Raw genomic sequence first — 13,593 nt, forward strand, 5'->3', positions numbered from 1 at the left:
TGAATCATTTAATAAAATATGAGAAGTGATTTTGCCACTCCCATTTTCTCTAACGGCACTTCCCTTTATGTCTCTAGTACATGATTTGTTTTGTCAGAGAAGATAAGTGTCGTTAAAAAAAAAAAGAGTGACAAAATCAATTCTCTAAAATATATAGTTAAAAGAGATAATAGGGTTCTATCTAGTGGTAATTTTGGCTCAAACGGTATATAAATTATAAAAGTGTGCACATACAATAAAGTAACAGAGAGAACAAAAAAAAAGAAGATCTTTTTCACAAATATTTCACTCAAATGGTCTTACGTAATGAACGATTTAAATTACCTAAATGGAACCCTACGCAGATCCTAGGACAACTCTCTTTGTTATTGGACGAAGGAGACGTTGATTCACCTTTTTTTTTTTCTTTAAATAAGCAAATTAACTGTACGGAAATAAAAAATAATAGTTTGGTTAAACCTTGATCATCTACTCATTTATTATTCTAGATAATTTTTACAACAAAAAAAGCAATTAAACTATTACTAGTTATGATCTAAATCTTCTTATTCGAATTTTTTATCATAATAAAATAGGTGAAAGAACCAACCCCTTGAAAGTTGGATTGTGCTTTTGAAAGTGTGAGCAGCCCTGCCTCTACCGATAAATCCCTGTAGCCAAACATTGGCAGAATTCCCTCCCAAGTATGGAACAATTTCTCCCTAATCCCTATTGGTGGTTTGGTGCTTTACTGTCAATAAATATGGAATCGGCGTTTTACCCGTTTGATGCACGGGGACGGAAAAAAAAAAAAAACAGTTAGAATTTTTTCCTTGTTATCCCGTGCATCAATGAATCAGTATGTATGACTCTCAGAATCTAATCTCTTTTTTTTTTTCTAAAAGAACAAATTAGAAAAGTTCCACAACAATTAAAAAAAAAAAAAAAACAAAGATACTGTTGTGTATGCTTTTAGAATTCTATTTTTGTCTCTCTCAAGTCAAACATTATGCGATTAATGGAGTCTTTACTAAAATGATCCCCACTAGACTAGAGTACCTGCTGTTTTCTCTCAATTTAATACTGGTAGAGTGGTAGGTATAGAAAAAAGGCCGGAGAAGCTCTTAAATCAAAATGAGCATTTATTTTAGAGAATAATTTTTTTACACTGCCGATGTAAACATTTGTTTCCTCCAAATCAATTGCATTGCGCCACGTCGTCATATTTTATTAATTGGGACCACTGTTTTGACACGTGTTGTGATGCAATTGATTTGAAGAAAACAAATATTTACACCGACGGTGTATTAAATTTATTCTCTTTATTTTATGGATTAATTAATTGACAAAAGAGAGAGACTACAGCTATCGAAGGCAAAATGCGGTGGCCGGCTACTGCCAGCTATTTGGGGCCCACTCTAGGCTCCGCACGGATGATCCGAGTTGTTCAATAATTAAAACAAAAAAACCGAGTGGGCTATGCAAAAAATCAACTCAATCCGGTACATGTAGGTACTCGGATCAATCTTCTCATCTTTGGAAAATCAAAAAAAATGGAAAGATTGGTTTTTCGATTTTCCAAAGATGAAAAGCTTGATCCAAGTACCTACACATATCAGATCGAGCTGATTTTTCAAATAGCTCACTTGGTTTTTTAAAAAAAATTATTAAACGACTCGGATCATCCGTGCATGGCTCCGAATAGGACCTCACAGCTACCGCATCTTGGCTTCGGCGGCCGTAGACTTTCTGTTGACAAAAAAATGTGGTGGAGACACAACTATACATTAGTTGTCCTCTCACGATCACGTGGGCCCTATTCATACCCCAAAAATCTTCTACTTCCAGAAGTCTTGCTGTCATTTCTCTCGCACCGACACTACCAAATAGCATAAAAATAAAATTCAAATGTGGAGTCATTTTCGCCCTCTTCAAATTGTTACTACACTTTCAAAGAAAATGTGGAAAATGAAGTTATTTTTCACACTTTCAATCAAAATTGTTAACTTAGGGAAGTGAGATTTTCGCACTCCCCTTGAGAATTTGGTTAACAATTTGAAAAGTACAAAAATCACTCCGATTAAAAAACCATTGCCAGCTTCATTATATTTAAGCTACTACGTACACGTCCCATTACTTGCCTTGCTTTGATTTTTTATTGCATAGTATATATGTGTCGTCAACAACCGTACAAATAAAAAGATGCAAATTCTTAGCTCTAATGGTTAAATATTCACAACCACCTCATTTGATAAGAGTTTGTATCTATTTAAAGCAGTTAAATGATTTTGATGTTCTAGCTTTTTCTATAAAATGTATTAGAGATTTTACACAACAAAGTTTAAAAATCACACACCGAAGAGCTTGTAGCCCAACGATTATCTTCTGATCCCCCTCGAGCCCTTGGCAGAGGTGTTTGGGTCTAGGGCCATGGACAACTTTTTTGGACCCCAGTAGACTAACTTACTAACTATCCCAATAGCCTCCCACTAATGTATAAAATATTGGCAAAAAATAGTTTAAAAATCACACTAGCAAATATTCTTTACAATCCCCAATTTTTGTGTCCATTACAAAAATATATATATTACTGTTACATTCAGACTAAAGACTCACTGAGATTTTTAAATTGGTGTAAAATAAATTAAAAACTTGTTAACATAATTTAGAGATATTCCTTTTTTTATAGAAAATTAATAAAAAGTTAGCATAATTTTGTTTCTCGATCTTTGTGTAATTTATTTAGTTAGTACTCCCTCCGTTCCAATTTAACTTTTTGAGAGTTCGTGTCACTTTTCAATTTCAATTGATTATATCTTATAATTTATAATATTTTATGTGATTTGGAAAATACTGTATTATAAAACTAATCAAGATCGATCAAATAAGATCTATATCAGATATAAAATTCATTACCGATTTAAAAATATAACTAATTTTTTATCCGGTTAGAACAGAACTAGGAAGAATTAAATTGGGACGGAAGGACTAATTTTTTTGACTTTAGAAATTTCAATTAGGTGTATTTTTTTTTTCTTGATCTTGACCAATTAATAGAAAAAAATCACATATCACCTAAAACATTTTCCTTTTTATTTTCTTATAAAGAAGTTTAAAATGATAAGAAGCCCATTTGGCGTAAAATCATCTACTATTTTTTATTTTCTTTCTTTCAATTCCCATGCCATTAGTTGCTCTAGAAAAACAAAAACAAAAAAAGTGATGGGGGAAAGATCTCCTGCCAGTGAGCTCCACGAAAGCAACTCACACGGATTGGAGGTTGCCTCAGTCAACGCGATTACCGTTGCTAATCACATAAGAGGAACGGTCTTCATTCGTCTGTCATCAAAACACTCTTCACTTGTGTATCTACTCTCTCCAACACCGACATCAATCATCATCACGTGCGGATAAAAAAAAAAATTCAACATCACGTGATTGTTTTTTTCCTCTCCAAATCAAACAACAATATGTGAGCTGGATACGAGCGTATTTCACACACTATGGACAGCCCATATAGTGAGGGCAATGGTTACTCCCTGAATTTGTTTTTTATGTGATTGATTAGGATTCGATTTTTGATGTTAAGATAGACTGAGTAAAAAATTTATTTACTGGGAGCTCGCTTCTTCCAGAGGAGATGGTCTGGTCTACCTTTAACCAGATCAAAAAAGAAATTAATTGAATTACACCTAATTTGACAGGATGTAAAAGAAAAAAAAAGAAAAGAAAACCAAGATCGTGGGATTATCATATACTAAAATCTAGTGCCGATAGTGTCTGTTAAATTACTTTTCAAGTCTCTCTCTCCCTCTCTCTGTCCCTCTCCCTCTCTCTACATTCTGCGCTGTGTTGCGCAGATCGTGGGCAGAAATCAACCAGGCACAGATCAACCGGCCGGAATCCGACTAATTTGGCTGCAAAAAAAAAAAGAATGGATTTTGACTCAAGATCAGTTACCCAGTTGACTTCTTGGACCATTGCGGTCTTGTTCTTGCTTTCCTTCCTCAGCTTCCCTTCTACAGGTTTGGACTCTACTTTCACTCTTTCCTATAGATCTTCCAAAATTTTCATCTGGGTAGTTGTTTCTTGTTATTTTCTATATTGGTTTTGGCCTCTTTACAAATCTTCCATTTGGGTAGTTGTTTCTTGTTATTCGCTATATTGGGTGTGGCTTCTTTTACTCTGATTCACTCCTCTTTTCCGTTTGCAATGCTTATTGAGGCTTAATTGAGTGACATAAGCTAAAATTCTTAAGAAAGCTGACAAATTTGTTATGGAATTGAAGTTTCTGGAAATGGGTTTCCCTTGATTTGACATAAGTTCAAGATTGTTCTTATTTTGTGCTGCTGGGTATCTTTTGGAAGTCACAGTTACGGTTTAGGGGAAATCTCAGATTGGAATCTTAGAAAAATGGGAAAATATTAATTTAAGTAGTTTTACTTTTCTTGCTCATATTTATTGGGCATTTATTAACTTTCTTTGTGTGTTTTAGATAAACATAGATCGTAATTTATGGGAAGAATGTTTCTAGATCCTTGAAAGGAAGCCATATAGAATGTGTTTTCTCTCGTGCTTTCCCCTTTTTGTTACTATAACTTTAGTTTTTTACTTCTATTTTTTTTATCTGATCTTGATTTCGTAAATGATTTAGATGTTGGATTTTATTGATTCCTAACTACATGCTTAATGTGCCCACTTGACTTATTTATTTTATTTTTTCCCTTCTTCCTTTCTTAAATTCTTTTACACTGACTCGAAGGTTACAAGATCTGTTTGTAGGCACTGTGTAATTTAAAAAATACATGAAATTGAAATTGGTACCGAGGAAATGCACAGTAGGTTGATGCCTGACTCTCTTGTATTGAAAATACACTACCTTTCCTCCACTGCAAAAGAATTTTTTTTTCTACCATACATGATCTTTCTTGGTTAAAGGTTTTCTGGTTTCTTACCAAGATTGTACATAGTTCAGAAATACTTGGGAAACATGTGTCATTACGATTGTCAATATCTGTGTTTTCTGCCTTTCTTCTTGTGATTCATGATGATATAGGCCAACTTGTTTTTTCTTGATTTCTCGCGGTCTTTGATTCCCATTTTTTCGGATAATAATTCATGCTTGCCATTATGCTCAAAGCATGATTGTTTTGTACTAGTGCAAAGATTTCTAACTTAAATTTACTGGTGGTTCTTTCAGACGCCTATGATGCCCTTGACCCAACCGGTAATATCACAATCAAGTGGGATGTCATTAACTGGACTCCTGATGGCTATCTTGTAAGTATTTGCCACCATTTTCCTCCTTACTATAAAGCTACTGCATGTGCAGGGACATGTATGCATGACACCTATTCAGAATAAAACATTTCTTTTGTCAGTGCATCTATATCTGTCAAGTCTACCACATCACTCATTACTGGCTGTATGTGGTATGACACATGTTTTCGCATGTACTGTTTAATATGATCAGTTCAACTATTTCGATTGAGTTTTTGGAGCTTTTGGCAATTTGGATTGTGCTTTCAAGTTTCCTGAGCATGAGCTTTCGCGAGAAACTGCATCAATCTTTTGATTCTTTAGACCTTTTGATATTCTCTTGTTGTTTCAGTTCTACATTCATCCCAAAGTGCACTTCCAGATGTTTGTAAATCCTGATTTAGGCTCCTTCACGTAATAAAAATGTTCCTACTTATTTAGCAAGGTTTTCAGTTTTGCAGAACCTGTTTCATGTTAAAGTTATCCTTAGCTTGACACTAAGAGGCTAAGGCGTATGACTTATTAATGCTTGATCCCACCTAGTACCTGATTTATAGAAATGGGCATTCTTGAACATGTATTTCCTCTATGGCTTGATCCTAATTACCATCTCATATTGTGACTGGATAGGCGGTTGTCACCATGTTCAATTTCCAGCAATACCGGCATATACAAGCTCCTGGGTGGACGCTTGGTTGGACGTGGGCGAAGAAGGAGGTTATTTGGAGCATGGTCGGAGGCCAAACAACTGAACAGGGAGATTGTTCCAAGTACAAAGGTAACATTCCCCACTGCTGTCAGAAGCGTCCAACAGTTGTGGACTTGCTCCCAGGAACCCCTTACAACCAGCAGATTGCGAACTGCTGCAAGGGGGGAGTAATTAACTCGTGGGCTCAGGATCCAGCAAACGCCGCGAGCTCATTCCAGGTTAGTGTTGGGGCTGCTGGGACCACTAACAAGACGGTGAAAGTGCCCAAGAACTTCACCTTGAGAGCACCAGGGCCCGGCTATACATGTAGTCCAGCAAAAATTGTCAAACCGACTCAATTTGTGTCCTCAGATGGAAGGAGAGTCACGCAGGCTATGAGTAAGTTGTTTTTTATCGATAGTAGACACTTCTTACTTCTATTTATCTTCTTTTTCAATTGGTGGAAGAGCCAGATGATGTTAGTAGTATCTACTTGATCGGTAAATCAAATACTGAAGCATGGGGAACTTCACACATTGTTGATCTTGGACTGCAATTGTGTGCTTACTGTACTAAACCTATTGTATCCAAACTTCTGTTGGTTAGCTCTCATGAGTTCATGTTATTTTGTGTTGATATTTGAGAAACATGAGATGGCTGCAGATAAGGGGAATTTACCCGATTTCAATCTTATGACAGTGACATGGAATGTTACGTGCACATATTCGCAATTCCTGGCTCAGAAAACTCCTACATGCTGTGTTTCGCTCTCATCCTTTTACAATGACACAATAGTGCCCTGTCCAACATGCACGTGCGGCTGTCAAAACAACAAAACTCAGCCGGGGAGCTGTGTAGAGTATGTTCTCTTCTGACTTTTTTCCCCGTCTCAATCTTCTGATGTGTTCCTATTGTTTTTCTTTCTGGCCTCTCTAACATGGTTCCCCTTGCCTTCTCCTTTCCTGCAGCCCAAAATCGCCATATTTAGCTTCAGTTGTCTCAGGGTCTACTAGCAAGAATAGCTATACGCCCTTGGTCCAATGCACGAGCCATATGTGCCCCATCCGAATTCACTGGCATGTTAAGCTCAATTACAAGGATTACTGGCGAGTGAAGGTCACCATCACAAACTTTAATTACAAGATGAACTATACCCTGTGGAACATAGTTGTTCAGCACCCCAACTTTGACAACCTGACCCAGCTTTTCAGTTTTAACTACAAGCCATTAAATCCTTACCAATCAATAAGTAAGTGGAGATCCTAAACTCTCATTGTTCTTTTATGTTCTTATTCTATTTGAGTTATTTTCTTATAACGGGTCTATTTGGTGGGTGTGATAATTTATTGTTATTACTCCCCTTATGTTAGTCCTCTATTTGGGATGTCCCAGAATGTTAGTCATCTTTGAAAAGTCAAAGAAAGTTTAGTTTTTTGGAACTCTCTCTCATAAGTTGTTATCAGTACTGTACGTGTATGATAAGGGAAAAAGGGTAGTGTAGGATTAATGCTTTGAAAGTCGAAGACATGAGTTGCATGTCCTCTTCAAAAGTTTGGACTCCTAAAAGACTACCAAAATGGGACGGGGGGAGTAGTTGTAAGTTATTACTGTGAGCTTATAGAGTTAATAGTAACTTGTACCTGCAGAATGGAAATACTTACTTTTTACTCTCTTTTTGCAAACAGATGATACTGCCATGCTATGGGGAGTGAAGTTCTATAATGATTTGCTCATGCAAGCTGGCCCTTTGGGTAATGTACAGTCAGAGCTACTCTTCCGAAAAGATGCTTCAACTTTCACTTTTGACAAGGGTTGGGCTTTTCCGCGAAGGATCTATTTCAATGGTGATAACTGTGTCATGCCGCCTCCTGATTCCTACCCATTTTTGCCAAATACCAGCCCCCGGAAAGACTTCTCTTTGCTTACTCTATTGTTGACTCTGTTGTTGTCTTTAACCCTCTCCTGTGCACACGCTTAAGAATCTTCACGCCAGAATAGCTACAACTTCTGTAGTTTCAAAAGAATTGTTATGTATACTTTCAACCCCAGAATCTACAGCAAGCTGATTGAAGGGTACTTGTGTCTGTCTTTGATTTCCATCAAGAAGTGTAGGATCAGGTATGCCTCCATCGGAACAAACTTAAGTTTTTCTTTTGGTGGTGAATTCACTACTATTTTGTTGCTTTTGCACCATTATAATGGTTGTTTAGTACTGTTCGGTATAGTACATCATCTTGTCTGAAGTACTCAATGTCCCAAGTGTCGTCGTAATTGTAATGAAAATTAAATACCATATACCAGGGAAAGTGTTCTATTATACGGAATTTGTGTTGCATTTTGTGGTTTTCACTTTTAGCTTTATTATCTGTACGTTCTGTACATGTTCTGTTATTGATTAGTATAACAATGGCAGCTATGCAATTGAAAAGACTTCATTTGGGTGAAAGTGCATTTGCTTGTAACAGTACAAAGTGATTAACATTGTGCTTTCTCTCATTACATGGAGATCATATATAGTGTTTCTATCCATGAAGTCATCATATCAATCTATATCTGAATGGCTTGAGCTCCTCATGTTCTGTAAAGAAAATTTGAATTGGTGTACCTGTGGTTCCTGTTATCTTAGCGATATCATTCCCTTTGCTTCAAAACTCTGCTTGTTGGACTTTAGGAGAACACTCACCAGAATCCAATCAACAAGATAATGATAGAGTAGATCACTGTCGAGAACCTAAAAATGTTTTGACGGGCAGAGTTTGGTAGGAATGGGTATGTATCGGGAGGGGGAAGCATGCATTCATCGCCATTAAAGTACACTTTCCGAGGAAATGCCCATCCTTGCTTGAGGGAGAAAGTGTTCTGGTCCTTCTGAAGTAGCACCTCTGACTGAAGATTTCCGAATGGGCCAGCTTCCATTAGTATGTCGTTGTAGAACTTCATGCCATAGAACATTCCCGTGTCATCTGCATATCCAATTCCATTTGTTTAAGTTAAGTATTTTCGACTTGATATCTTCCCTTTGCAATAATATGAGAACAGATCATAATTGTAGGGGGATACTCACTGATGGACCCGTAGGGAATGAGAGGTTTGTAATCAAAGCTGAAAACTTCAGTCACGTTGTTCAGATTAGGATGCTGAACAACTAGGGTCCAGAGGGTGTAGTTCATCCGGTAGTTGAAGTTTGTTATTGTGACCTTCGCCCGCCAGTACTCCTTATAGTTGAGCTTTACGTGCCAGTGAACCCGAACAGGGCACATGTGATGAGTGCACTGTAGGAGCGGTGAATTATCTTCTCTTGGTGTGTTCACTCCGACCACACTAAGAAGTTTGGAATCGCTCCTAGATCACAAACAATAGTTTAGATTCTGTACTTAAAACATGTATACGTACATATCGAAGAGTGGCTTACTTGATGCATTTGTTTTTGTTTTCACAACCACATGCACAAGAAGGACAAGAAGTGATTGTGTCGTTGTAAAAGGATGAGAATGAGACACAACAGCTAGGGTGTTTCCGGGCAATAAACTGTGAATAAGTGCAGGTTACGTTCCATGTCACTGCAAACAAAAGAGTTGAAATAGCTCAGCCCCATATTTTAAGTGATACAAACAACATACGATAGAATACGCAGAGTTTTCAATCAAATGGATGAACATAGAAGTATGAGAAAAAGTATTGCCTATATAGATTACCCCTTACAGACAACTCTAAATGGCAGAAGTTGTCGATTTGCAGTATTTTGAAACCATTTTAGGGTGTCGTCAGCTGTCTCGAATTCGACCAGATTATGGTGATAATCCATTTGTGACCTGCACGACCTGATTGATTCGGTTAGCCTCTGTTGCTTATGACAGGGTGTTTTTGTCTAATTCGTGGCAGAGGTTTTTCCTATATAAGGGGTTTTTGGGGAATCTAGGGTCGTTATGAAAGAGTTACGGAACACAGAAGGCTCATCATACTCTCCTGTTTGATAATGGTATTCTAACTTATCTTCCCGTGGTCTTATGGGTTATCTTCTTGTGTGATGGCTTTGTTTTTACATTGTCCTTTCGATGTCTGGTGTAACACATAGCATTCATGAGAAAGTACATTACATCAACCACGAATGCATTTTCGGGCACAAAAAGATTGCATTGTGCAGTCCAGATTCATAAACCATTGAGTTGTGGACAAGAGGAGACTTACTCAGAGCCTGAGTCTTCCTCCGGCGATCAGCAGTGAGAAAATTTGTAGGAGGCACGACCTTTGCTGGTCCACAAGTATACCCCGGTCCTGGACCTAACAAAGTGAAATTCTTCGGAAGTTTCACGGTCTTGTTCGAAGTACCGGCTACCCCAACGCTGACCTGGAAGGCTGAGACAGAGGCTGTAGGATCTTGGCCCCAAGATGCCAACACCCCACCTTTGCAGCAGTTCTGGAATTGCTGGTTGTAGGGTACCCCAGGGAGTAAGTCCACAACAGTAGGACTCTTCTTGCAACAATGTGGGATGTTGCCTTTGAATTTGGAGCAGTCACCTTGTTCAGTGGTTTGAGCTCCTACCATGGACCATATCACTTCTTTCTTAGCCCAGGTCCAACCTAGGGTCCAACCAGGGGTCATGACATGTCGATGCATCTGGAAATTGTTCATTGTGACTACTGCCTGGTGTAAGGCCATCAAAAACCTTAGTCAGTAAATTGGGATAATTTTGAATAAAATCGAACTTCGTAAGTATTTAAACTGATTTAATGTACATAAAAATAAAAGAAACAATGTAAAGAAGCAATTTGCCTATACGATTTCACGATTATCATCTGGGCTATTGACGACACAATGCAAAGATTAAGGCGGTGAGCTAGTAGAGTGTAGCCGTGTAGCTTGTTACTGTGTTTGAGTTGATCTAGCGGTAAGCTGGAGATGGTTATCGACCTGAACCTCTGTTATCAAAACCGTAGGATACATGATACTACTTGTACGAGTTGATTTGATTCACCAAGCATAGATTCGTATTTGTGGGGTGAACCGGCGGAGCACAAGAATCATACAATTTCTGATACATACTGTGCAATTGGGTATGATACGGGTAAGAGCCCATTCACTATATCAACGTATTTTACGTGCCAAAAGGAATCATATGATGTCTTCAGATGAAATTTGAACAATGTAGGGATTAGGCATTTGGGTATTGATTCTTGAAATTTGAAGACATCATATGATGCCTTTTGAGGTGATCAAGTAGTAGGACTATATGAACTGTAGAACCGTATCCGTGGAATCCATCTTCCTTATTAGACCCTGTGATAAACAATTCATCACTCAAGACTAGTTTCTTATTGACATAGGCTCAACATAATCACTTTTCCCGAAGGCACACACACACATATATATTTCAACATATCGTAGAAATCGAGACCGAAACAGTTCAATTCGAATAACGATGAGCTTGTAACGAATTGAAACAAGTTGAGCTTAAGTAGCTTGGTTCCTTTTATAACTTCAATGAAATATATTAATGAAATCGGGGCAGTACTCACCACATATCCATCAGGGGTCCAGGACATGATATCCCATTTGATCGTTATGTTTCCGGTTGGATCCAAGGGATCATACGCATCTGCACTTGAAACAATTAGGAAGAGAATCGCGCGAACAACGCAAAATTGAAACAATCCAACGAATTATGAAGCTTGAGAAAGTAAAAGAATTTACCGCCATAGGAGAAGAAAACAAGAAAGAAGAGAACTGGAATGATCGCAAATCTCATCTTTTCAAAGCTGGTATGTGGTTTGTCTCTCTTCAAGACAAGAAATGGGTTCTGATCTTATTCGACTTTCGCGATTTGGGTAATTGAGACTTTCGGTGTTTGAAGTGCTTTTAAGAGAGAGAAAGAGATGTGCAAATCGAAGGAAATGTCAAAAGAAACTGGAGATGGGTTACCTAATGGTTGTTGGACACTTGAAGAGTGTATCAGCTTCCACCTCCTCTTCCCCTCCTCCTTTAACTCTCATGCTTATATATCTGTTTGGTTTTCTGTATCTTCAAGCAACAACTTTGGAATTGGAGAGAGAGAGAGAGAGAGAGAGAGAGAGAGAGAGAGAGAGAGGAGGGAGGGCGGGAGATTTAAAGGATGCAACATCTCAACGGTCACCTTGACAACAAAGTTGACAGGTAATGTAAGAGGTTGGTTTTTTTTACCTACAGAATTACCCAATTGCCCCTGTTACGGTAATTTTGTTAAATTTAAAATATAGCGTCTGACATTGCTATTCATGTCCATATCCAACAGTCCCACAGAGGGGCGGATGCAGAATTCTAACATACTAAGGAAAAGTTTGCAGCATATGAAAAATGATATGAGTGCACATGAAAGACGATACAAGTGTATGTAAATACAAATTGTACAATACTACACAAAAAAAAAATTTATCATACATATATATATATATACATATATATATATATATACATATATATATATATACATATATATATATATATATATATTTATCAAACTCAACAATTACAAAAGAAATGGCCAAGGTAAACTAGATGTTTACAATTATTATTGTACATTCATTTCACAAGGAAAAATCAAGAACATGTAGGATTAGTTTTTTTGAATAGGTATACAATGCTATGACTAATGAGAACAAGTACATCAAACAATGTAAAATACATTTTTCTCTATTTTGGAGAGAAAAATTACAAAAACTTGTTTGCACCAGATTAGGTAAAAGAAGAGGTAAAATCCATTTGTAAATAGTTCTTCGTCATTTTTACCTAAGCACTATTCATACTCTTTTCTTTTTTATTGTTTCTTTTTTCTCTCCTTCCTCCTCTCTTTATTTTTAATATTGAAAAAAGAAAAAAAATAATATTTAATAGATGATAGGTAAAATGGATTGTGTTGGTATAGTTGTGAAAGAAAAAGTTGATAGCTAAAATAGAATTGAAAACTGTTCACAGGGTAGTTTACCTTTACACTATTGGTAAACTTACTCTCAGGGCGTTACTAGCTTTTTCAAAAAAAAAATAATAATGATGGGTGTTAGATTTGTTAGAAAAACTTTGAGCGTTTAAACTTATATAACATTAAAGTTAAAAAGCTACAATCTCAAAAAAAAAATATAAAATTTTGGATAAGACGGTCGCCCAAGATTATAGCGCCTCTCAATCTATCCTTGGTTCCAGATGATATATTTGCTTGGTCATCAAGTCCGGAAACTCAACAGTTTGTTTTCTCCTAAGGTATCAAGTTCGAAACAAGTTAGGCGCCATCAACTTTTTCAAGATCCGTCCATACAAGGCATTTGCTCCGACTTTAATTAGGCTCTCGATAGTAGACAACGTGACTGGTCCCAAGAGTTAGTCGAGTTGCGTGCAAGCATACTCGGGCAACTAAAGTTAAAAAAAAAAAAAAACCAATACTGCAGGTCTATAACAGATGGTAAATAAATACTAATTAATGTGTTAACGCTGAGGGCCTTTTGGTCACAATGGGTATAACAGTGTTAGCTTTCTTAGATTTATGGCTTTCTTGAATTTCCTTCTAAGTGCGATTTTCAAATCTGTTGTGTGGGGGCTTGCTTGTTGTTAGTTCCACTGTCACGTTTTCAGTTCAGAAGGAGAAAGAGTTTGTGGGAAGTAAACAGAGGTGGGGACAAGAAGTACTGATCAGGTCCCC

At 37.2% G+C, this 13,593-nt stretch overlaps 2 protein-coding genes across 3 annotated transcripts; one reads left to right on the plus strand and one right to left on the minus strand.

The window, feature by feature from the left end:
* Positions 1–3,681: 3,681 nt before the first annotated feature.
* Positions 3,682–8,261, plus strand: LOC131304508 (protein COBRA-like). Its single transcript, XM_058331753.1, has 6 exons — positions 3,682–4,004; positions 5,180–5,259; positions 5,869–6,325; positions 6,626–6,785; positions 6,895–7,175; positions 7,612–8,261. Exons 1-6 carry the CDS (start codon positions 3,914–3,916, stop codon positions 7,902–7,904), a joined length of 1,362 nt encoding a protein of 453 aa, XP_058187736.1. The 5' UTR covers positions 3,682–3,913; the 3' UTR covers positions 7,905–8,261.
* LOC131304509 (COBRA-like protein 4) lies at positions 6,779–11,986 on the minus strand. 2 transcript variants are annotated; one of them, XR_009192418.1, is made up of 7 exons: positions 11,619–11,927; positions 11,444–11,523; positions 10,115–10,571; positions 9,339–9,486; positions 8,991–9,268; positions 8,532–8,889; positions 6,779–6,888 (listed from the first exon to the last, which is right to left on the minus strand). XR_009192418.1 is itself a non-coding variant. In XM_058331754.1 (6 exons), exons 1-6 carry the CDS (start codon positions 11,671–11,673, stop codon positions 8,606–8,608), a joined length of 1,302 nt encoding a protein of 433 aa, XP_058187737.1. In that variant the 5' UTR covers positions 11,674–11,986; the 3' UTR covers positions 8,341–8,605. The 2 variants fall into 2 exon arrangements, 1 of the variants encoding a protein (XP_058187737.1); XM_058331754.1 differs by lacking the exon at positions 6,779–6,888 and having other exon boundaries at positions 8,341–8,889; positions 11,619–11,986.
* Positions 11,987–13,593: the final 1,607 nt, after the last annotated feature.

Source organism: Rhododendron vialii, chromosome 10a (genome assembly GCF_030253575.1).
Source record: "Rhododendron vialii isolate Sample 1 chromosome 10a, ASM3025357v1".
Lineage (NCBI taxonomy): Eukaryota > Viridiplantae > Streptophyta > Magnoliopsida > Ericales > Ericaceae > Rhododendron > Rhododendron vialii.

What these genes read in the sequence shown, in the direction of transcription:
- LOC131304508 (XM_058331753.1), top strand. Translation starts at nt 3,914, where the DNA reads ATGGATTTTGACTCAAGATCAGTTACCCAGTTGACTTCTTGGACCATT. An exon ending in CAGCCGGGGAGCTGTGTAGA is followed by an intron (nt 6,786 to 6,894) that starts GTATGTTCTCTT and finishes CCTTTCCTGCAG; the next exon opens with CCCAAAATCGCCATATTTAG. An exon ending in AAATCCTTACCAATCAATAA is followed by an intron (nt 7,176 to 7,611) that starts GTAAGTGGAGAT and finishes TTTTGCAAACAG; the next exon opens with ATGATACTGCCATGCTATGG.
- LOC131304509 (XM_058331754.1), bottom strand. Translation starts at nt 11,673, where the DNA reads ATGAGATTTGCGATCATTCCAGTTCTCTTCTTTCTTGTTTTCTTCTCC. An exon ending in GAGGAAGACTCAGGCTCTGA is followed by an intron (nt 9,487 to 10,114) that starts GTAAGTCTCCTC and finishes TTTTGTTTGCAG; the next exon opens with TGACATGGAACGTAACCTGC. An exon ending in CATTCCCTACGGGTCCATCA is followed by an intron (nt 8,890 to 8,990) that starts GTGAGTATCCCC and finishes TTGGATATGCAG; the next exon opens with ATGACACGGGAATGTTCTAT.